The sequence below is a fragment of the Pelobates fuscus genome, chromosome 1 (genome assembly GCF_036172605.1).
Source record: "Pelobates fuscus isolate aPelFus1 chromosome 1, aPelFus1.pri, whole genome shotgun sequence".
Lineage (NCBI taxonomy): Eukaryota > Metazoa > Chordata > Amphibia > Anura > Pelobatidae > Pelobates > Pelobates fuscus.
The window spans coordinates 64,616,348-64,642,490 of record NC_086317.1 but is presented as its reverse complement, the minus strand read 5'-3'; the positions used below and the strand labels follow the sequence as shown (position 1 = coordinate 64,642,490).

The 26,143-nt window shown below is 38.6% G+C and overlaps 1 protein-coding gene across 1 annotated transcript in view; it reads left to right on the top strand.

The window, feature by feature from the left end:
• Window positions 1–26,143, top strand: part of VEGFD (vascular endothelial growth factor D) — an 88,551-nt gene that overhangs the window by 33,087 nt on the left and 29,321 nt on the right. Inside the window, exon 3 of the mRNA XM_063449160.1 lies at window positions 16,676–16,877. Coding sequence (XP_063305230.1) covers window positions 16,676–16,877 — 202 coding nt within the window. The remainder of the gene's footprint in view (window positions 1–16,675; window positions 16,878–26,143) is intronic.

The following is a 26,143-nucleotide window of genomic DNA, read 5'->3' as shown; positions in this document are numbered from 1 at the left end:
CATAAGGCTATCTAAGCTATAAGATAAGGCCAGGGACTAATGAAAGTATTTAGGAAATTGGGCAGACTAGATGGGCCGAATGGTTCTTATCTGCCGTCACATATATTATTTTCTATTAAGAGGTTAATAAACTTATAATGAAATCTGACTGGACCAGGGGTAGGTAACATTTGGCACTCCATATGTTGTGGACTACATATACCATAATGCTCTTACAGTCCTAATGCTGGCAAAGCATCAGGAGAGACATAGTCCAACACATCTGGAGTGTTCAAAGATTACCTGTTCTGGACAAACATCTGTAATAGTTCAGGAACTTGCAACATGATTGAAAGTATATTTTAACAAAGTGCTTCATTTCCAATATGTAAGCCAAATTACAGCCTTGCTAGAGCACCCTGGTACTCGAACGACATGTGAGCACGGTGAATAGAAATCAATTACCACTTCCGAGTTCCAAACTGCCTGCTGAAATAATATCAGCACAATAACGTTTTTTTTGTGACCTTGTGAAATGGATTTCTGTGACAGAACGGCATAAATCTAAATGTAACATTTGGTGGTCGAATAGCTTGGGGCTATTTTCCATAGCAATTGAGTTCAAGAGAAGGGCCTTTGGCACTCCAGATGCTGTGGACTACATCTTCCATGATGCTGTTACAGCCATAATGTTGGCAATGCATCAAGGAAGATGTAGTCCACGACATCTTGAGTGCTGAAGGTTGCTTATTCCTGTACCTGTTCCTGTTCCATCGTGTCAACATGACAATTTCCTTGAACACAAAGCTGTCGCAAAAATTGGGTGAAAATTAGTATGGCAAAACGTAATTAGTAATGCACGTAGAACTAAACTCATCTTCGCCTAAAAATCTTTGGAATAAAAGGTAACACACCGCAAAGCAGACTTGATCATCCAACATTCCTGCCCAGCCTTTATAAAACTTCTCATGATAAAAGCTAATTCCGAAAGCAATCTTTAAAAGTCTAGAACAAAACCTCTTCGGAAAAGTGGAAACCAACTCCTTTTATTACCTATACTTTTGGAATGAGATGAGGTTTTGTCCTGCAAACCTGTTATTTTGTTCTTTAAAAAAGTTTAGCAATAATATCTAAAAGAATGCAAAAAAAGCCACTTTTTTATTGCACATCTTTAAACACCTATTAAGAGCTTTTTGGATTTTTTTACATTTATTTTTTTATTTTTCTCCGAGCTCTACTTTTATACCACATGTTCAAAACACATAAACAAATCCCAACAATATTGCTTTGTTGAGCAAGGCTAAAGTTCAGTTTCCAAATGGAAGACTGGATGTATATTTGAAACATTGACATCTGTTTTAAATTAAGAGTGTAATTACTACGCAAATTGCCTTAATAAACACACAAAACCTATTTTTAACTAAAATGTAGTCTGGGAGCATAACATTTTGAAAAAAAAGCTTCAGACAACTCTTTAACCCCTTAAGGACACATGACATGTGTGACATGTCATGATTCCCTTTTATTCCAGAAGTTTGGTCCTTAAGGGGTTAAAAGGAGAACGGTCACAATTTACACCATTTAATAAAATATTGAAAATCACGCATAAATGTTTTCCATTTTTTTTTCATGAGATGCTCCATTTTACTTTCAATTTATATTAAAGATTTAGAGAATTATATCATAATCCAGTTCACACAAAAACAAAACCAGATCAAACATTGAAAATGAGGAGGTGAATTAGAAATATGCTTTCATTTCTTTTTTAAAATTCTTTATTTGGTAGAATTTTGTGTTTGAAACATACATATTAGAACCAATACAGCATAACACATTCCGTGTTTAACAGTGTGCACACAGTTGGTGACAAGTCAGTGGGTTCATACAGGTTTCGGCAGCGGGATTGCAATGCGAGTACCAGTAAAGGCAATAAACAGTGAGCAACCCAAGTGTTGTGGTGGAATTTATTGCAACAATGCGAGTACTACCGACTGTCGGGAGCTTGTGTGCATTATATATGATCAATATTAAAGGACCGATATGGCCCTTTTGAGCTCAATGAAGTGGTCTGGGTGCCAGGTCCCCCTAGTTTTATCCGTGCAGCTGAAAACTAGAGGCCGCTTCCACGATTTACGCTAAGTAAATTGCACTGGAGTCCAGCGTCAAAAAAGATCCCCATAGTAAAGCATTGAGTAATGCTTTCTTATGGGCAGGTTTGAATGCACGTGCGCCTCTGGCCGCGCATGCGCATTCAGCTCCACTCGGGAGCTGACGTCGATGGAGGAGGAAAGGTCACCAGCGCCGGGGGAGCCCGGTGCTGGATTAAGGTAAGTGGCTGAAGGGGTTTTAACCCATGCAGTGTTGATGGAGGGGGGCACTCCAAGAGCCTATAGTGCCAGGAAAACTGGTTTGTTTTCCTGGCACTATAGGATCCCTTTAAGTCTTAGTAGATGTTACTTGCTGGTAAACATCTGAGGTTGTGGATCCATTCGAGCGGGGCACCTGTAGTTAATACCTCTTGTAAGAAGAGTTGGTGGGGTCAACCCGCTACGGGCCACTGCACTGTCGTCGATATTCGGAGTGGTATGCCACTGCAAACACGGATTATCCTAATGTAAGGCGAGGGGGAGATAATGTAAATATGAGTGTTGGTACCCAGAGGTCATCGAGTTCAGATGATGTGAGATTGAAAATGCTTTAATTTCTCCTTTTCTCTGTATGCTTTCTCTGTGTTGACTGCCAGGTGCACAAGACAATGATTGACAGAGCAACTATTTACAGAATAAAGAGGTATTGATTTCTACATTTAAGTTTATTCACATACATAAATACATTTTTATTAAATGTAAGGATACCTGAACATAATATTAAAAATCTTTATTTTTTTTAATTCTCTTTTTATTTTTGAGGCATATGAATTAACAGTAGGATCTTAGATATGTACGGTACATGAGACATATACAATGGTAACAGAGTAATATCGGACATATTATCATACATATGCGGTCTAGCCTCTTTTTATGAGCGTGAGCTAAAGACTTTCATAGCGTGTATAGTTTTGTATGGTTATTTAGACGTAGAGTTAGGCAGTTGTGAGGCATATTCCACATTGCGCCACTGCATGTTTAACAATAATTGAACATGGTAAATGAAAAACTTAAGAAGAGACACATATTGTCTGGAGGGACCCATCTTATATGTAGGCATTGTTGCGTCCCCTTATGGTAATACATTGCTGTGCATTTCAGGGTGGGTGCCTTAGGTGCCGTGGTGATTGATGCTTGTGAGCATGGTGTGTCCTGTTTGTGTGTCCAGGAGCTGCTTGCTACATGTCCCCGAAGCTCTATGTGGGGATTTAGGTGTTTTCTATGGTCTCTCTTATGGGATTGGACCCAAATGTACCTGTTTAGGGATTCCCAAAATTGTTGGCACATTTTTGTGCAGTACCTAGGACATTTGTGTGGGTTTTAGTTACCCCTAACCAAGGGGGTATTGAAGAAGAATATGTTTGATTCTTAAGATGTTTTGTGTCCGGGAAGCTTCTGAAAACCGTGTTTCAAATTTCACGCTCAAGCGAAAGTGGAGTGGGGGCAGAGCTGGACAGAAGATTTATGGCTAAAATGTTCATTAACAACTTTTTTTTTTTTTACTTTTAATTTATGAAAAATTAATCTCGTACATAATCTTTACATAAAAAAATTACACTATGTCTCATATATGAATAGGGACATTTTCAATATTATCATATTTCACCAGACAATTAAAAACATATATATCGACATACAATACAAAAGAAACAACAACAGAAATAAATAAATAGAATATATATATAAATACAATAGCAGATATTGAGGCTTGCTATGATTTATTGATCTTAAGGTAATAAGCAAGGTGCTAGGGAAAAACAGCATATTAATGCTAAATATCCCTTTTCCTGTTTCCTATTCATTTAACTTACCCCTCTATATTCTTTTTCTTTTATTGTACAGGGTTTTTATATGTCCCAATTTTCATACATTTCCTCCTTCTAATATATCTTCTTTTAGATCCTTCTAAACCTTTTGTCTCAGAATTCATCTTTTTGTAAAATATTTAACCAATACCTCCATAACTCTTGATCTTTTTTGTTCCAATTTATTTGGTAAGATATTCCTTTCTCCATTTCTAATTGTAGAATTGTTTGATTCTTAATTTATTGCTAAGTTGGAATTTTGGGGGGATTTCCAATTTCTTGCAATTAAAAGATTTTTTTTTCTTGCTAATTTATTTTTTATTTTTTTACAGATTTTCACTTGTAATAGATTCAGGTATTGCTCCTTATCTTAAATTATTCAACCTGGAGAAATCTTCCAGAACTGCAAAATGTTTGTTCCAGCATTCCAATTTTCTTTTCATTTTGTATATTTATTTCTTTATATGCCAGAATTTGTGCCTCCAGACTTGCAATTTTTCCTTTATTTTCTTTGATTTTATTCCCTAATGTCGCAATGTCCTTTTCTAAATCTTGCATATTTAGATGAATTTCCTTTTTTATTTTGCCCAACTAAAGATCAAATGCATTCATAAGACGTTCTTGTGTCATAGGTTGTTCTTTTGTTTATTTTCTCTTTCTCTGATTCATCTGTCGGATATATTGTTATTTCTTCAGATTCATTCATTATTGACTTCTCCATAATTGTATTTGTGGTGTGGGGAGTAAAAAAGGATAACCATTTTTGAGGTTTAGCGTCCTTCTTTTTTGTTTGTGATTTATTTTCTGTTGGTTGTTTTCCGGCCATTTTGCCGAGCTTATTTAAAATTTCTATTTCTTACTAATTTCTTTTTTAATTTTAATTTTTTTTTATTTACCAGAGATAAATTTCAGTGTGTCCTTTACTTTGTTTGACGTACTTAATTACCTCATAGTTGTGTATCTCTTAAAAGAGAGAATAATTATGCGATTTGTCACCAATTAGATCAGGTGTGGTGGATTACTTCCAAGTATAATTTTTAAAGGTACAAAGAGCATTCTGATATCCAATGGGGATTTCTGCTAAATGGGGATACGTTTTTTTTTAAATTAAAATCCCTCTTATACACTCTCTCTGTACTTATGCGTATAATTCCCGGCGTTCATCCCCTGGTCTCCTGCTTCATTTCGCTGTGCCTGCTCCAGCTCCACTCGACCACGCGCGTGGCGTAGTGACGTCAAGTCTTCGCTCTCTCCGACCCTCACATGTTTTGCCACTCTGTTCATTAACAATTTAACCCCTAAAGGTTCCTTCAATAGAGTGTCACTCAACTAATTCATCTTTATACCTCATTTCAGATGTTCAGCTGTGGTCATTGGTCAAAAGTGATATCACACGTATTCCTATGTTTAGACTTCTTGAGCCTGTCTACAGATGACAAAATACAGCACAGTCATCTAAATTTTCCACTAAAATAAAAATGTCCAATAATTTGTAATGCGAATGTCGTGCATTAACATTTTAGAAATTTCATTGTATTTAACAAAGGTTCTTTCTTGCGGTTCTCATTCTGTATTTAATTATTTTCTTCAAATTATGGCCAGAAGGAGGTTTATTTACTAATTATTTCTTTTGTTTTTCTACATTTTTCTTTTTATTCTCTCTTCTTCTCTTAGATGGATTTTTTTATTTTTGATATAAAAGTATTAAACCAAGTTATAAAAAACAAACAAAAATATGTTCACGATGGAGCCAGACATCTTATGTTTTGATTTAAATTTTATTTTTTTAATGGCTGGTATGCGGCTTCCATCAGCCATATTTTTTATAGGTTTATGCAAGAGATGGCAAAGACACAACATTAGGAGAGTCATGCAATGGACAGTGATTCTTCTCTGGGTTTCTGCAGGGAATAGGGGAATATTTCCATTAATATTTTAAACTGAAGCTGTAACGTCTCTGAAATATGCACAGAATGACCTATAACTGAAAATCACATGTTTTCTGTGCTGTTCTGCTCTTTTTAATTGTATAATAAAGATTTCGAAAATTACATCATAATCTATTCATTGCTGGCACAGGCACACATTGTTTTTTTGGAGGGGGAATAACAAAGACGTTGTTCATATTTCTGTTTCTCTCTCTTTGGCTTTGTGCTCTTTCCGTTGACTGAAATGGATTAGTAGTTAATAGCAATGATTGACAGGGAGCCAAGATAGAGGAGCTCTGGTCTAAGATAGAACTAAATAAGAGGTGTGCATTTCTGTATTACATTTTATTTTTCATACCGCACACACTTGTTAAATGTAGTGGATGCATTCACATAATATTACATTTCCTGAGGAATTCACAGTGTGACATACCATTGCAGGTTGCATTTCCCCAATTAGCTTTATTACTTAAAACTATGTATCTTTCCATATGTGCAGGCATGCCATAATCTTCTGCCACAAAGGGTTTGGGTCTTGATAAAAATTAACTAAAAATTAACTAAAAAAATATATTTTGCTTATTTCTTTTTACAGTTAAACTCAACATTTTTTAATGTTGATATACTGTACAATTTAATCTTTTGAAGGTTTCTTGAGAAAGATGTACTTTTTAGATGACTGTACATGGTCAAGGAACTCCAGTCTTTATTGCAGTCCACCAGTAGTGTCTCTTGTCTATATGCCAGTACCCAGTTATGCCTCTCCATTGTGCTCCAATCTCCCTGTTTGCATCTCCTCAATATCCCAGTCTCAGTTTTGTCTCTTCCCTGTCCCCCACATTTGTTCTTTCTCCACCCACCATAAATTGTTAAATTGAACTTTTAGCTGGCTGGGATGCCAATGGTTGTCTTGATCTTTTTAACACTCAGCTACTCTGTGGGTTCATGTGGTTTCTGTGATTTGGTAGTGCAGATAAGACAACCAGGGCTGTTGCAAGGGTTTTTGACTACACATGTAAAGATGTGCTTTACCCTCCCTCCTCTTCCCAAAATGCATTGAAACCTATGTTTGTCTTAGCCCCCCTCTTGAATTATTCATTTGTGTATCTTATCCCATTTTGTGTCTTACGCCACCCCATTTCACCTATTGTGTATCTTAAACCCCCTTGTATGTATCTTATAGTCCCCCAAGCTCCTTTGTGTGTGTTTTACTTCCCCAGCCCCTCTGTGTGTCTCTTTCTCTCCCAGCCCCTCTGTGTGTCTCTTCCCTTTCCAGCACCTCTGTGTGTCTCTTTCTACTCCCAGCCCCTTTGTGTGTTTCTTACTTTCCCTAGCCCCTCTGTGTGTCTCTTTCTCCCCAGCCCTCTCGGTGTCTCTCTTTCACCCCAGACCTTCTGTGTGTCTCTTTCCTTCCCAGCACGTCTGTGTGTTTCTTTCTACTCCCAGTTCCTTTTGTGTGTCTCTTCCCCCATTCCCTTTGTATATCTCTTTTTACACTTCCCCAGTCCTTTTGTGTGTTTCTTTCACCCCTTCCCATCCCCTCTGTGCTCTGTGTGTCTCTTTTCCCCTCTCTCTCACCCTTTTTTATGTCTCTCTCTCTATCTCCCTTTGCGATGGGCCCCTTTGCCCTCTTGGCCTGCATACCTTCTTCCATGTAACTTGGCTGCACTGACTGCTGCAGAGGATCTTCTGTATCCTCTATCTGGTCTTACAGGAAGCTGTAAGTTGCTCTCATTTAGCACTTCCTGTTTAACCTGACAGACTGGGCCTTTCATTTAGCATGGAAACTTTTTCTTTTTGCCTACAGTACTTTTTCACTTTAGTCCCTTGGACAAGTACATTTTTAAATTTCCACACCCCTATAGTGTGTTTTGGGTGTGTTTCCTGTGTTTTGGGTGAGTACTGCTTGGATTCATGCAGTGAGATAACTCAGTGGACACGCTTCAAACTGCAGTGTCTTGTAATCATAGGTTTAATATTGTGCGCCGTGGGGTTTTATTGCCAGTGATTTCGCCTCAGATTTCTACTGTTTATAAATAATAATGAATTCACTTATGACATGGACACATATATTTATACTTACCTCTTCCACTTTATGTTGCTCTGTTGTTGTTCTAGTAGCCCAAGAACGTGTTCCTTATGTATCCTTTTCCTGGTATCTGATTTGTTTAGTTAATCGTTTCTTTTGATCTCTGTAGTCCTTTGACCTTGGGTTGTCATATCATTTATCAGTATCTCGACAATCCACGACTTTGGCATTCTCTCTGACTCCTCTACCTTTAGTCCAGCCACTCTCATGACCGGTACATGTAGAGTTTATTTGCTGGGTTATATTCTGTACGCTTAGGTTCCTCACTGATCCTGACACTAGCACATGGGAATCTATCATTATCAAAGAAGTGTCAATTTCTTTTTACACTGCTTTTCATGGTTAATGGGGCAGTCTATGTTCCATAACCACTACAGCCCAATGTAGTGATTATGGTATAAGTTGTCCGCTGGTGCTGTCCTATGTTAAGTAGTCAAACCACTTGGCTGAATAATGTTCACTTAGAGACAAAATTGATATTCCCATTCTATGTTAGCGATATCCAAACTGGAAGGACCACTGGCACCTGAGAGACCCAATTAAGATGCAAACTAACACGGGACACCACCAGCGGACTCCTGGCACCATATTATTATGTCAGGGGGGCTGGGTAGTAAGTACTCATTACATTTTATGATATAAAATTGAGTCTATGGCCCCTTAAAGTCATTCATAACTGTATGGTCTACAAATCACAACACTATTCAAGGATATGTTTTCATATGATTTACTATTCTGAGAGACTCGCCAATGTGGTCACGGCTAACTCATGTACCGTCTGCACTAGCAAATGCCATCTGAATTGCAACATCTAAAACAAATTCATCACCGTAGGATTTATAAAGTCTACAGATCTTTCTGTAAAACTATAGATCATCAAATTACGACCAAAATGTTACTTTAACTCATAGTGCATGTGATTCTGTCCACACAACACAAAGCACACGTACTTAAAAAAAAAATTGCTTTTATCCCTTTATACAGTGAAAGAGTTAAAGACCTCTCCTGACAGTTTTTTTTTGTAACTAAATTCTTTCCATAACATAATGGTTGCATTCCAGGCATTTGTTATATAAAGGGCATATGGTACATTTTAACATTCTGGACAGTTAGGGGCTTTCTCGGTATAAAACGGCTGTATATTAATGAAAAGGCACAATCTAATTTGAAAGTGAACCTCTCATCTGCAAAATGCGCTAACTTGGCTATTTCCTTGGTAACTATTGAAACAGTGAAGTATATATTGTATAGGTTAAAGGAAGACTCAAGGCACCAGCTTATTGTAGTAGTTACGGTGCCATAAGTGCTCTGCCGCCCCCATTGTAAGTATTTAAACCATTTTAAAATGGTTTGACTTCTTACCTGGGATCCGTTTAGCATTGCTCCTAGGATCCATTAGTAGTGACGGGGAATAGATGCTCTCTTTCTGAGCTTAGCCCTGCAGCAGGAGCTTCCGTTAGCTATCCTGTGTTTAGTTCATTAGTTGAGAGTCAGCTGATCGGTCTCATCCAATGAGCTAAGCCCTGCACTGCTTCTGGCTCTCTGTCATTAGTAGTGGAGGAAGGGAGCGGTGCCTAGGGTAAAGAGTCAAACCTGTCTAAAATAGTTTAAATATTTGCAATGGGGGAGAGGGTGCCAGGGTACTCCTGGCACAATAGCCACTACAGTGTACGATAATGGTTAGGGAGGTTGGCCTGTGCCTATAAGGGATTTATTCACTAAACAGTGAACTATGACTATTTGAAAATGTGATGTTGGAAATTCCTTGGGGAATTTAATTTTAATTTTCTGTAAATCATTATTTTCCATGATCTCCCTGTTCATTCACTGGGCAGACTACACTTTCAGATTCCATATTATAGAGTCAGTGGTGTATCCTGGTTTTGTGCTGCCCTAGGCAGGGCAAAACTCAGACGCCCTCCCCACCCCCATCCCGCCCTTCCCCCCTGCCCCTCCTTCTAAATACACACAAACACACACACATTCACTGACAGATACGCATACATTAGCTAACATACACACACACACACTTTTTCTTTTAAAAATGCAACCCCCCCAGCCTCCTTACCTTGAATGCTGGGGGGGGGTCTCCTTTTCCCTGGGGGTCCAGTGGCTGCTGGTCGGGCGGGCGGCGCTGGCGAGGGAGCACTTTCCCCTGAGCTGTCTGCTCAGCTCCCTCGCGCGCCGCAGAGTGAGGCTGGGAGTCGGAATATGACGTCATATTCCGGCTCCCAGCATCACTCTGCGGCGCGTGAGGGAGCTGAGCAGACAGCTCAGGGAAAAGTGCTCCCTCGCCAGCGTCGCCCGACCACCCACTCAGCAGCCTGCCCGGATTGTCAGTTAGCCGCAAGGCTAACAGGTAATTTGCCCTGGGCATTTGGGGGTGGCTTTTTTTGCTGCCCCCTGGAAAGTGCCGCCCAAGGCAAATGCCTTGTTTGCCTCGCGGCTAATACGTCCGTGTATAGAGTACTTAACAGCACTGTGTATAACAGGATCTGTCAGTCTCAATTGTAAATTCTTAGGCTGCCTAAGATTGGTGGAAGTTATATTCCCAAGTAGCCACTGCAAGTTGTGGGTGTGAGTGTTAATTCACTTTAATTCCAGACAAGTCAGGTTTTAGTAAATTACCCTGTATGTCTCTCTCGCCAAAGTAGAGGAGGGGTGGATTAAAGTGACATACATAGGGGAAACTAATGCCATCTAAGCCTTCTTGAGTCAACCCTTTACTAGACTCCAGAATGTATGTATGTATGTATGTGCTTGCATGCCTGCCTGCCTGCCTGCCTGCCTGCCTGCCTGCACAAGTCACAAACACAACTTGGACAAACTAATCTTTCTACCAGGATGGCAGATCACTTGTCTGACTCACTGAGAGTCGGGATGGGGCTTCAAAAGATAATGAACTTTCAGATCTTAGCCTGCAGGGACAGCGTCTTTGCACCATAACCACTATAAAGACGACAGTTCTTATTTTTGTGTGTGTGAATATTTAAAGGATCACTATAGGGTCAGGAACAGAAACATGTATTCCTGACCCTATAGTGTTAACACCACCATCTAGCCCCACTGGGTCCCTCATGCCTCCATAAATATAGTAAAAATCTTACTGTATTCAAGCCTGAAGCTGTAAATCTGCATGCTGTTAGACTCAGAAAAACAAGCAGTCTGCTAAAATGTGGTAGCCTGATCCAATCACAGGACTTCCCCATAGGATTGTCTGAGACTGACAAAGAGGCAGATCAGGGGCAGTGCCAGCATGATTCAAACACAGCCCTGGCCAATCAGCATCTCTTCATAGAGATGAATTGAATCAATGAATCTCTATGAGGAAAGTTCAGTGTCTGCATGCAGAGGGAGGAGATACTGAAACAGGATGCTGTGCACAGTGCTGCCCTGTGCTCTGCTGACAGCAGATCTGAGGCATATTATGCCTCCATCAACTGCAAAGTCCCTCTGGTTCACTCTGAGTGACTGCAACTGGAGGTGTTCCTATCTTTCAATGTAAACACTGCATTTGCTCAGAAAATACAGTGTTTACATGAGAAAGGCTGCAGGGAGCTATAGTTCTCACCTGAACAACCTCATTAAGCTGGAGTTGTTAAGGTGACTATAGTCTCCCTTTAAAAACAGAACCAGCAGGCGTGGTTTGCATATCCTCCAATGTGGATTATTTTATTTCTAGTTTCTTTTTTTTAAGCTGTAATTATATGGTTTGGTCTCTTGGTATGCAGAAGTAATATGTTGGCACTTTAATAAATATTGCATAATAATCTCATGACTTGCAGATGGAAAATATTGGAGACAGTGAATGATCTGAATGCCAGTGTTGATATAGCTCAGTCAATAAAGATTGAATTGTGAAGAACTAACAACTTAACTGCAACAAAATAAATCAGACTTGGAACATTTCTCAAAAATTTATTTTTAAACTGCCAATTGTAATTAGGATTTTAGTTCACCACAGTTTATGCTACAGTGACTAATCAACTGTGTGAATGTTAGTGCTCTCTCTTGAGAACTAGAAAAAAAGGTGACCTTATAAATTTGCAAAAGTTTAGTCACCGATTCAGGTATTTGTGTGGTCAAAAATGAAGTCAGAACCAAGTTTAATGGTACTGAGATTCTGATATAGGGAGCATATGTTTTAGAGGGAAATCTGAAAATATTTTATGATTTTGCTAAATGTTATTTGCTGGTAAAAAAAAAAAAAAGTCTCCTAGATCAGAGGAAGATGGCAAATGAATTGTACTGTATTAACTAGTATCTTTGGTAGCAGACAGGTGAAGAGGGGAAGGACGGTTATAAATTGCAACCAAAGAGCTGTACGATAAAACAATTATGTAGAAGCGAGAAATATAGAGGTTCAAATTTAAACATCCAAGTTTCCAGTATAACTCCAACCCCAATATATGCAGGTAAAAAATAAAAAGCGTCTAAAATATTTTTAATTTGGATGAAGTAAAGCTTATGTACCCCATGGACGTAAACTTCACTTTACACAAATGAAGTACATGTCCCCCGTAAGTAGTGGAAATAAATTAAAACGCATATTTAAAAACTAATGATTTAGTGAATGAAACAATCAAGAAAAAGAACGTTAGATTTACTAAACATGAAACTGCTCTGCAATATGCAGAAGCAGAGTGTTAAATGTGTCTTTGCCGAAACAATCTCTCCACATGAATTCTGCAAGATATGTAGGAAGCAAATCACAAAGAACATTCCTTTTTTTTCTTGATACGAACCTTACATTTATTCCAGTACGACTCTATATGTTGCGTGTGGGCACCAGTTGCAAAAACAAATTTAAATTTGGATTACTGTTATTGACACGTTCATGACTCAAACCCAGTGCTTGTCGAATGTTGTTGTAGGCAGCCCAGGAATCACTGTGCACCATCGTACCCAGGGGCACCACACGTCGGATAATAGGAGGGGAGTTTGAGCACTTCTGTAATGATACTTTATTTTATGACTAAAACAAGACTCATCAACTTGAGCATAATGACCTGGACCACCGAGCAAAACTGAGTTAATACCAAAATAGACATTACATACTTCACGATAAAAGGTAAAAACGCCAACTACAGTTGTGCAGCTTGTTTTTCAGTGGGTTCTGAACACCAGTGATACGTAATATGTAACCACTTTTTCAGTGAGATGTGCGATTTTTCAAAGAAAGGGCCCTTTTCTGATGGCTAACCCCACAATCAGGCACAATCCTTGTTAATACATTTCCAGGAATATCCATCAGAACATTGGCGACAAGTTATCCAAGGCAGAGGTTGATGGCAGTTTTCGCAGTCCCGAATGTTTACAAGTTGTTAGCGCTATTTTGTGAACATGATGATATTGGTGTTATTCGTACCAGCTATAATAGGCTGGAGTGTGTTTTATAAGTGTCGATACATTTTAATTTGAGAGCAACAAAAAAAACACAAATTGGCAATATACAGTTGCAAGAAATACGCCTTCTGAAGTGGCCCATGTCAGAGTCCTGACCTCAACCCGATTGAGATGCTGTGGCATGACCTCAAGAAAGCGATTCACACCACACATCCCAAGAATATTGCTGAACTGAAACAGTTCTGTAAAGAGGAATGGTCAAGAATTACTCCTGACCGTTGTGCACGTCTGATCTGCAACTACAGGAAATGTTTGGTTGAAGTTATTGCTGCCAAAGGAGGTTCAACCAGTTATTAAATCCAAGGGTTCACATACTTTTTCCACCCGCACTGTGAATGTTTACATGGTGTGTTCAATAAAAACATGGCAACATTTCATTCTTTGTGTGTTATTAGTTTAAGCAGACTGTGATTGTCTATTGTTGTGACTTAGATGATGATCAGATCACATTTTATGACCAATTTGTGCAGAAATCCATATCATTCCAAAGGGTTCACATGCTTTTTCTTGCAACTGTATATACCCTTAGAGTGATTTATATAAACCCTAAGTGTGGCTTATATATACCCTAAGAGTGACAGTGGTGGTTGAGGTAAAGGGGACAGTCATGTCATGTTAAATCAGAGGAACATAATCTTCACTTGAACCTTTTATTCTCCTTTTTCTGTTCATTTTCTTGTTTGCCCTTAAATTTAGGTCAGGACTATATATTGTATACACACTCTGCTGTTCCTAAATGCTGTATTATATGGATTAGTCTTAGCCTATAACAGTTACGTTGTTCAGATTCTGAAACATGTTTCACAATGATTTTCTTTATACGTTTGGAATTAATTGTTTACCTCTTGTGTATTTTGTATCAACCTAACAAATTTAATTGCAAAACTTAAATAATAAAAGAGATGTCATATCAATTTGAAATATAAAAAATACAATGGTTAATGAGAGAATGATAAAAACTCACATTAAATTCAGGGATTTCAAAGAATATCCAAGTACACAATATGGACTGATCGGTTGTCGCAACAGATCATACTCTCTCAACTGCTATATTTGCTCTATCAAATACCTCCATTTGGGCAACTGCAGTTAAATATTCAGAAGAATTAGTTTGTTTCTCAGAGGAAAACTAAACACTCACACAAATGCAGAGAGTTCTAAAAGGTATGTGATGAACTCAAAATCTGTATCTCTGTGGGCTAGTTATATAATACATAATTGTACACATTAACAATGCTAAACTTGCTCTTCATGTTGAAGTGTACAGAGCAAAACAATTAGGAATTTATTCAAGAAGCACTGACCTGTATTGAACCGAAAACGGAATTGCAAAAAGTATGCTAAAATGATCAAACTATGACTAAAACTGACTTGAAGATTTTTTTTTTATTTTGCAGTGTTGTTTCATTTCACAAAAACACATTTTTTTTTTTTTTAAATAAATCACCTGCAGTATTATTCACTAAAATTGGAATTATCAGGAATTCAATGTGAATTCCGATGACATGGAGAATGTTTACAGTTCATTTATTTGTAACTGCTAACTTAATATTTTGTAAAATAAGGAAAAAGATTTTTGCACATATCGCATGTAGATTTTTTTTTTTAATTCTAATGGGATTATTAAAAAAAAATAACAATGAAATTTCAAATGTTAGGCCAAAAGGCCACGATGAAATAATATTTGGTCGGATAAATTCTCCAACTAAGGATAAATTCTCCAACTAAAATATACTCATCTATAGTTTGCAATTCCTTTGTCAATTCCCAACAATTCTTGGTTTAACCCAATATAAAAAGGAAGAATGCTTGTGTTGCTGAAGGAATAGCCAACAGAAATTAAAATTAACAAGCAAATCAGAATGTTTTCCTAGACTAAAATATTTGTGTTTAGGAAAAATGTGAGCGGGAGATATTCTTGGAAAGAGTAAAAAGGGAAATGCAGCAATCCACATATGTTTCTTTTCCACAAGTCAACAATGTCAACGTACAAATTTCCTGCACGAAGGCCAAGCTTGTAAATAGTATAGTTTCCAAGTGCATCCCCAGAACAGAATGGCATACTATAACTCCACGGTCCCTACTTTACATGACCACTCCACAACCATAATGTTCTTTATGGGTGAGTGGTATCCTACTTCAGTTCCAGTATTAAACAGAGAAATCTGCACGTGTATAATTAAATGGTAAAGCATCAATCAGACAGACAGGTTTGTACTTTATGGGTGTGGATTTTAGACATTATGGGTGTTGAGTTGTCAAGCCTGTGAGGTAGCTCAGTTGGTAAATTCCCTGACTACAGAGCCTGTTCAAAAACACAAGGTCACAGGCACATATCCTGGCTGGGTCAACTCAGACCCTCATCCTTCTAAGGTCGATAAATGAGTAATAATAACATTTAATATTCAGCTGCCCATTTGGTTAATCCTGAGAGCGTGTGCTGTAAAATGCTTTGAGCATCACTGGGAGAAAGGCACTATATAAATACCCGTTATTATTTGTTTCCTCCTTCAGTTAGCTCCCCTTACCTAATAGAAGTGACAGATGCTCTACTTGAGTGTACTTGCCTTCTTCACCATTCTTTCTCCGAAACTTCAGCATATATTGGATTTAAGAAATATACAGCAAAAAGAAAAAGTCTATTGTGGGTGTAAAAAAAAATAAAAATAAATAAAATCCCAAACAATATTACTGCAAAGAATGGATTACAAAAATGACATTACAAACAGTGTCAATGTACTTGTAGATAAATATCCTAGACCTAGAGGGTGTACTTCATAATTATAAATACTTCGTTTAGTAATTTTGTGTTTATGTGACCACAATTAAATACAGAGGCTAAACATTCATTCTGAAATCATTTAAACAACATTGTTCTTCATATGATTTGCAATATTTAGCTACAAAAATAGATGGAAATCTGAGCAATTTTTCTCTCAGTTTTAACAGCTGCCAAACAAAGGTGTATGATTGATAAAACTAATTTACGTGTTATGAGCCGAAAAGGGATTGTCTATTTAAATATGGCAATATTATTTTTAATGCAATGTGTAAATAAGTGCTTATGGTGCTTAAACAAACGATTAATGAAATAGTCAGTACCATGGACAGGGGATGGTTCCCTTTGGCTTTTTAAAGCAGGTCACTGCAGTGGTGACCTTATTGTCCCACAGTACAATTTTTTTTTTTTTTTTTAATTATTATCGAATTACATTCATTTAAAATTAATCTGCTTTCATTACACAACAGTTTCTGTTCTCTCTGCTACCTACTCTTTGGGCAAACGTTAATTTCTCTTTTTGTCATCTCTGTTACCTGCAGGGAGCGTCGCATACTGAAATAGAAAAGAAAATTAGAGCTGCAGCTAACCTTGAAGAACTCCTTAGCATCACTCACCCCAAAGAGCTAAAGTTGTGGCGGTGCAGATCCAAACTCAGATCCTACATCAGCTCAGATTCCAAGTCTACGCCTCAACGTTTCACCAGATTTGCAGCAGCTTTCTATGACATTTCCATTCTAAAAGGTACTTAAATTTGCATTTCACTTTAAATTCTCTTTGAAATTCAGAAAATTCACACCTTAGTAAATAACCCTTTATGTGTGGCCTAGCTGAGCCTGGACTGCACTGAATTGCGAGGAAAAACATGACGTTCTAAATCAGAGATTATGGCTTTTCTGTGTTCAAATATAGATGAATTTACTGTAAATGTACAGTAAATAATTATAGTTCAGTGGAATACTATGTAAATGTGTTTGGCAATATTATATAGTTTCATAGTAATGTAGGTTAAAAAAAGTAATTTAAGAATAAAGTCATTCAAGTTCAACCGTGAATAAAATTGCTAAAATAAAATAAAAAAATAAAAAACACATTATAGTTGTATTTTTTGTTGAACCACAAAATCGCAATATTACATTGAAAGCAAATCAATTAATAGCAAAATAACTTGAAAGTTATTTTGTAGCGATCCAACTATTTCAAAACAGGAATTCCAACATCACTTAATTATAACCGATGACAAAAAAAAATGCAGTGTTGCTTGATCTGAGAAATACAAAACGTATGAAGAATCCAAGATATACAGTAAACTAAATTTGCCAGACAGCATCTAGCATGGGAACCCATGTAGTTATTGGTTATAAACAGCGTGAGAATCATAAAGTCTCTGATCTAAAGAGCTATGTGAGCTATGATATCTGATGATAACGTGTGGGTACAGGACACACTATGACAGACTGTGCGATAAATGCTTCCGCATGTTACCTTAATGTAATGTTAAAAAATCCAAATATATTTAAATTTCAATAGAATTCATTGAAAATTATTTTATTTTTTTGTTAATTTGTAACTATTTCAGGGTTATTTACTAAACTGGGAATTATTATTATTATTATTATTATTATGATTCATAAAGCGCCAACAAGTTCTGCAGCGCTGTATAATGGGTGGACTAACAGCCATGTATTTGTAACCAGACGAGGACACACAGGAACAGATGGATTGAGGGCCCTGCTCAATGAGCTTACATGCTAGAGGAAGTGGGGTATAGTGACACAAAAGGTAAGGATAGGGTAGAAAATTGCCAGGATCCCTTCTCTGTTACCCATGCTTGTTCCCCAGGTTACTCACCTTTCACATGTTGCTGCAGGTCCTCTTCAGCTCTCCCCTGCCTGCTCCAGCCGTTTTCACGCTGGCCGCGATAGCTCTGCCCCTTTTTATGACTCGAAAAAGGGGCGTCGAAGTCATGACGCAAATGACGTCACAAATCACCAAAACGTCCGAATTATGCCGTTTTGGGGGCGTGGCTATCGTCCTAACAAGCTACAGCCACAGTATAAAAAGGATTTTATGAGTTAGCTTCCTTGCCCTGTCGTGGTTCATTTTTGGTCCCAATAGTGCTATTCTGTATTCATTGATTTATATTCTGGCTTTTGACCTTGGCTTTGTTTGACTATTCTGTTTTCTATACACTTTGACCCAGCTTTGGCTTCTCACTTGTCCTGTTTTCTGTACTCCTTGACCTCGGCTTGACTACCCTTGTATTTATACGTTAGTCCGGCCATTCTAAGGTCGTTACCTTGTCTCTACATTCTGGGTGTTGTATCTCAGTTGTATCCTGACAAAAAGTAAGTTGGTAGATAGTATTCACTGAGGGCTTTGTGTTGTTTTGATGACAATTGCAGGAGAGGAATCACAGTGCAGGGAGAGAAAACTGTTCACAGTATAATTGATATGCTTTCCTAAAGAAGTTTTCAATTTTTTGAAGGAGTGGAAATTGGGTGAGAGTTTAACAGAGAGCGGTAGAGCGTTCCATAGGAAAGTTGCAGCCCTAGTGAAGTCTTTAAGGCAAGCATCAGAGGAAGGAGTATGAGCAGAGGTTAGACGTAGGTCTTCGGCAGAGCGTAGGGGCCTAGATGGGATATATTTGTGTATTAGTGAGGATAAGTGGGTCACAGCAGCATTGTGTAGAGATTTGTAAGCAAGTATCAGGATCTTAAATTGAGCCCTATATCTTACGGGAAGCCAGTGTAGGGACTGACAGAGGGGGAGGTCTGGGAGGTGCAGGTGGACAGGAAGATGAGCCTCACTGCCGCATTCATTATAGACTGTAACAGGGCAACAATGGAACACGTAAGACCACTGAGAAGCGGATTACAGTAGTCAAGGCGAGAGAGGAGAGAGTATGGACAAGCACCTTAGCTGTATCAGGCGTTAAATAGGCTGGTGGCGCGCTATGTTTTTGAGATGGAAGAGGCAGGATTTGGTGATTGGTTGGACATGAGGGGTGAAGGAGACTTTGGAGTCAAAGAGAACACCTAGGCAGCGAGCCTGCGAGATAGAGCTCATAACGGCGCTATTGACTTGGAGGGAAACAAACAAGACAGTAGCAACACTTGAGGGAGGTAAGACCAGAGGTACTGTTTTAGACAGGTTCAGTTTAAGGAAATGGGCAGCCATCCAGTTGGAAATAGCAGAGTCAGAGACACGAGTCAAGAGGCAGTCAGAGAGACGAGTCAAGAGGGGTGGTGTGAAATCAGGGGAGGACAGATAAATTTGAGTGTCATCCACATAGAAATGATACTTGAAGCCGAAGGAGCTGATGAGTTTACCAAGGGAGGCAGTGTAGATTGAAAAAAATAGGGGATCAAGGACAGACCTTTGGGGAACACCAACAGAAAGGGATTGGGGAGAAGAGGCAGAGAAAGAATCACTGAAAGAGTGCTGGGAGAAGAAGGAAGATACACAAAAAGAGACCAGTATCTCTTAGACCGAGATTACATAGGATGAAAAGGAGCTGTTAATGATCAACAGTGTCAAAAGCAGCAGAAAGGTTTGGAGAATTTTTCAAAGTCTGTGATTTTTGGCCTATTTCCCGGTGAATTCACGTTTTAGTGTCAATATTATAACCTTCTATGTGTTGTTAGTATAGTCTTAGTATAGTTAGTATAGTCTTATAATAGAAAATATTTATATGAAAGAACGTGTAGTGCACAAATAACACATAAGAAAGATAAATTAATGATATGATTTCATAATTAGAAACTAATTCAGTAGAAATAAATAATCATATAATTGCTGTGTGAAATACTTAAAGGTTTTCTCCTTCTTAAAATATGTAAAAAATGCCCTATTGACATTATTCTTAAGGGACCCACCTCCCAAACGCTTGAGAAGCGTTTTAACAAAAAGGTTACACTTACCGTAACCCAGCGCTGGGGTCCAATCAAAGGCTTCTCATAGAAAAGGGAGGGCAGAAGAAACACAAAATATTAGATGGGAATAGGAAGATGGGAGGGCTACAATTAAGATGTGTGGGAGGGAGAGGGTTAGGGAAGGTGGGAGAAGCAATCTTCTCATGGCCATCGCTCTCAGACATTTGTATGCACATCATTGACATTAGGCATCTCAGAACTGAATTCTGGGCTGCCAATGTCACATGTACTGGGGGTGCAAATAGCCCCCAACACAATTAACAATAACACTGGATGTGAAGTGTTTCAAGCTATAACACTGCACATCCAGACTCCTACCACCATGACCACTTCAAAAAGCTGGTCACAGTCAAAGTGTTTGTTACTAACAAAGGAATACAATTAAAAGTTTCCTAATTTGGGGGCGGAGCTTGAACGCTGAAGTGAACGGACGCATACTAAGGGAGCTCCGAGCTGAAACAAGGGAAAAACGCTTGAAATTCCCCCCCTTACCACCCCAACTATCAGGCAATCACCCCAAAATCCTTATGGGGAGAAAGGGGAAGAAAACGATACCGCACAAGCCCATATCGGGACTAACGATAGGAGACTTATGGAGGCAGACGCGTGGAGCCTCCGAAGCAAGCATGGCGGCTCAGCACGGTGGGTGCTCGGACTTTTCCGAGGATATGTCCGACGAGGAGGAGAGGGGACAACCCCCCAATCCACCACAAAAGGCACAACAATGCGGTAGAGGGACGGATACAGAGCCGATCACCATAGAGATCATGAAGGCACTAATGGCGGACCTGAAACGCAGCTTCCACGAGGAGGTTGCGGTGCTCCGCGCTGACCTGAAAGGCCTGACAGGCCGCATCTCCAAACTGGAGCTCCTCACAATCACAGGCACAGAGTGTCGCTACTATACAACACTCTGTACAAGCCCTGGAACTGCAGACCCGGCAATATGAACACCGCCTCGCGGCGCTTGAGGACGCTAGGCGGACCCCCAATATTAAAATCAGGGGAGTCCGAGAGGACATCACTGAGGCCGAACTGCCTAAATTAACGGAGCGCATGATACAAGAAATATTACCACTAAGTCAGAACTCAACAATCACCCCAGAAAGGGTCTTCAGAGTCCTTAAACCCGCAAACGCTCCAACCGCGGCCTCGAGAGATGTCATTATGACCCTCCGAAATGGCGGACACAAGGCGGCGATCCTGACTGCCCTCCGAGGCAGGACCCCCTTCCGCTTCGAAAACATGGACCTCTCTCTATTCCCAGACCTGTCCAGTGGCACCCTGGCCTGGCGTAGATCGCTGCGGACACTTACCTTAATCCTGCGTGCCCGCAAGATCGACTACCGATGGCGAGCCCCCAGGACACTGGTGGTCCAAAGGGGATCAAACCTGCACAGCATTCAGGACATCCGGGACGCCCCGACCTTCCTCCGGCTCCTGGACCTACCACAAGACCTGCTGTCCCCGGCTAGTGAGGCCACGAAGGACAGCAACAGGTCCCCTAACCGCACCCACACCTGGGACCCAGATCGGATAACCCCATTCATCCCCCAAAGCTCCACGCCGGATGCCTACTCAGCAATAACGACATAAAGGCACAGAGACACTCACCTGTCGGAGGCACGGCACAGCCACCTGGTTTCGGTAGGGACACAGCACATAACCTGCGACCCAGTGTCGCCCGGAAAACTGCAGGAGTGCCCTGCAATAGGATCGACATGACCAGACAGGACACCGGCGACATGATAGCATACACCGAGGACCCCCGACATCAACAAAGACCATATCACTCCCAGGCAACCCTGTGTCCCTGCCCCAGCTGTGCCAAGGGGTCAAACTCAAGACGGATACACTGAGACTATTTTTATTTCTTATTATTATTCTTATTATTTTCTATTTTTTCAATCTTTCTGCTTGGCATCCAGAGACTCACCTGATAAGACCAGCTGGCTCATATGTCTGGACGTCTGGACCGTTGGTATGAGCAGCAAGACGTAGACCTTACATACCTTCTCTTGCTCGTTGTTTTACCTACCAAACATATATTGCCTCATAACGAACGAAGGCATACCAGCAGCTATAATAATTTCCTCAGTACAAGTTTAAACTAATCTATAGATGTTATTAAGTTTTAATGTTCTCCAGACAAAACCGTGATATTTAACCTCTCACCTTAAAATTGTTTTAAAATGTTCTCACTCTTTAAACGCAATAGTACTAACCGTAAACCTGTCTAGCTCAGTTAACCCAAAACAAACAAATGACAATATGCGGCTAGATCCTTCCATGTTTTAGCCTCTTCTAACATGTGTGCTTAAACCTGCTAACCACTTCAGTTACTTATCTTTCATTTTAAAAAGTGTGCATAGTCTCTCACAACATGCAACTGTTTTGCAATTCTATGTGTCTAACATTTAGTAACCGCTGCTGTGGCACTACTAGACTATATATTATCAATGCTATTATCATAACCTGTTCTCGTGAAGCCTGTTTCTTATTCTAGTTATGATCAGTATGGATTTAACTCTGTGTCAAGTGTTAATAACCCAAAAATGTGCAAAGTTTTTTCCACTGCCTATTAATGCAAATCTATGTTTGACCTTGCAAGCCCCAGCTGTTGTGGCAGGGCGTCTTTTTCCATGCACAAATAAAATAAAGAATTAAAAAAAAAAAAGTTTCCTAATTTACACATTGGTTATCTAATATGGTAAACGGCACCACTACATCTAAATTCTAAGAGATACAAATTCGATATATCTAACACAGAAGGGCAACATATATACATAGTGAGAGGGAGAGCAAGAGAGAGCATTCTGTGGGCGATTGAGAGGCCCAGATAAGTGTAAAATGGTTTCACTATTAGCCGTGGGACAGTGTTATGTGGTTTCTGTCACCATTACCACTACACTGTGTTGATTAACACTTTAAGACTATTGAACTACAGTAAACTGCTTAGTTAGTTGTGCCATCTTTACTTGGTTACCAACAGGATACATTTGAGGCTTTTCTTAATATAAGACAATTTTACCTATGTATTCTATTTCCATCAGGAGATCATAATAACAATAGTGTAGTTTTAGAAAGAATTTTTGATTTTTGATTAGTAATTTTTATGCTTATAAACATACAGTATTTAAGTATGTCTTCAACTGTTGACTATGCAAAATAAACCAAAATATCTGGAAGATAAGCCAAGCCCTTTTCTAGTCCTAAAACCATACATTGGGCACATGTTTTATTAAGCAGAGAAGCGAGACTAAATAAGGGTTTGTTTATGTAAGTAGAAGAGATAAAAATGAAAGCCATGTGAAACACTGCTTTTAGGAACTTATCAGTCAAATAGCTAAAATATTACACAAACTCAATTCTCATCTCTTGCAGGGATAGTTCCTCAGTGAGATCCAAAGCCTTGTCTTGGCTACTCTTTTTTTATGCAGTCACAACTTCTTATCAAACTCAAAAATCACATTCTAAAAGCACTAATGATTTTTAATGCATCCCTATAGTCTGAAAAAATATTATTAGCATTATATGAGCACTATAGTGTCAAGAACACAAGCATGTATTTTACACTATAGTGGTAAATTAAGTATTTAGGCATCTGCCCCCTTTGTCCCCTTTTAAAACGGTGTTTAATCTCACCTTTTTCCAGCACCATGCGGTCTTTCCATGGCTGGCCTCTCCTTCCTCCACCTACATGGCTGATTTAATCAAATTTGATGATCCCAGTCAATAGAAGGCTTTCCCTTTGGAAGGCATTGGGAAGCTATTTCTAAAATAAAGGTATTTAAAACTTCGATAACAATCTTTATCAATCTCTGAACTGATAATGTAATGCTGACAGTGAAATGGTACAGTCCATTTACTCATACCGCCCTCTCTGTCTTTTGGAACTATATGACCCATTGCAACTTCTTGTACTGTTTAAAAGCAGGGGATGACCTTATATTTTCATAAAATGTACATGCATTATATCAGTGACTAGTGGCTTTGTTCCTCTTCAGGCTGACAATTATAACTAGAGTATAAATGAGGGTAAGTGAAACTTTATAGCTAAATTTCTTCTGCAAAATAAAAGGATTTGTACTCAATACAGGTAGTGAAAATGACCAAAAGCTAGAAGATAATCAAATAGGATGAATTAGGGCATTCCAAAGGATTGGTATGATCCTTGAGAAATCCTGAAAGTGACAATGGGCTATGTGAGCCAAGTTAAGAGATTTGGTAAGAAAAGGTGGGGCCAGAATGAAATGTTACAACAAAGCAGTGAGTTTCAGGACTTGGTATAATGGATATTCTATTAACATGGCAAATATCCCACCACAAAGGAGGTGGGATATTTGCAGAGAAGCATTAAGATCCCAAAGGGCCCTAGGCTGTGTGAGTGTATGAGTGTGTATGTATATGAATGCTTGTGCGCGTATATGTGAATATGTGTTCGTATAGGTATATGAATGTGTTTATGAATGTTTATGCATGTAAGTATTTGTGTGTATATGAATGTGTGTGTGTAATTTCTCTATAACAAGGCTGTTAAGAAAGAAATTACCCACACTCTAATTAATGCTCGACTCCAATGTACTCTTAGAGACCACTTATTTGGTGGACCTGTTAATTAACTTCTCTTACATAAATACAATTTATAATGAAATAAGTTATATAAAAATAATTTAATATTTTAATAATTTAAATAAATAAAATGAACTATAGTTTCACTGATTTTACTATATCATCAAGGTCATTCAGGATTAACACATAGCCCTCCCTATTTTTAATTAGGATGTTGGTAGCTGTCACTTTTTACAATCACTGATCATGCATTATTACAGAGAGTATTGCAGAATACTTTGATTCATTGTGTTGGCATATTACTCAAAGAAAGTTCAGAGTAAGCCGTTATGTCTATGTATACATATTTGTTTAATGAATAATGCATGTTTATAGACTTTACTGCTCTGAATTGTAGAGCTGCCAGATATATCTATAAAAATAATTCTTTTCAGATCACATAAAGAATTAATTTTAGGTACTAAAACTCGTCTCATGAGTTGTTTCAGTTATAATAGTTTGTATGCTGCATTATCAATCTATGTCTATTTGTGTAAGTGTTTAAATACAAATACAGATTTTGTAAAATATGACATTATTTTATCCTGCTTCAACAGTATGGACTGGATTCTTACAGCAGAATAAAAGCCTACTGAGCTTACTCAGGTTTTTCCATAGACTTCAATGGATAAAATTCTATTCAGTAAGCAGAGTATGCCCTAACTATGCTAAACGAATGCTCCCCTATATCAGTGTTTCTCAATCTTTTACAGAGAAGTACCCCTGCAGGACTAAAAACAGATTATTCAGTACCCCTGCTTTGAGAATGTAATTTATATTGATTTACATTCCAAATAAAAAACATGTAGACACGGATATTTAAGTTAATACTATATTTGAGAACAAGCCTGATTAAAGGTAGTAAAGAATATTTTTTAAATAAATATGACAAAATGTGAATATTGTGTATGTAAGAAGGAGTATATGAACTATTAATCTGAAGTAGAAAAGTTACAAAATGAAAATATAATACACACATAATACTTACACACGAAGAGCACTGACAGACACATTTACACACAAAGGACACTGACACACATTTACACATAGAGGAAACTGACACACACATTTGCACACATGAAAACTGCGACACACACTTACACACATAGGATAGTGACAAACCCTCACTGAAAGACACTCTTACTGATTTGACACACTGACAGATACACACACGTTCACTGACAGACACACACTCAGTGACAGATACATACACATTCTCTCAAGCACACTCACAAATTATTATCTTTTTATTATTTTAATTTAAAGGGACACTACGGGCATCCAGACTTTATTGAAGAGGTGTGGATGCAAAATCCCTGTCCCCTTAACCCTGTAATCTAAAACATGGTAGTTTTTCAGAGAAACTGCAATTTTCATATTGCAGGGTTAAGAATAGCTCTAGTTAGGGTTACCATCTTCTGGAAAATAAAAAAGAGGACACCTCCAAGAACAGATTCTCGAGGG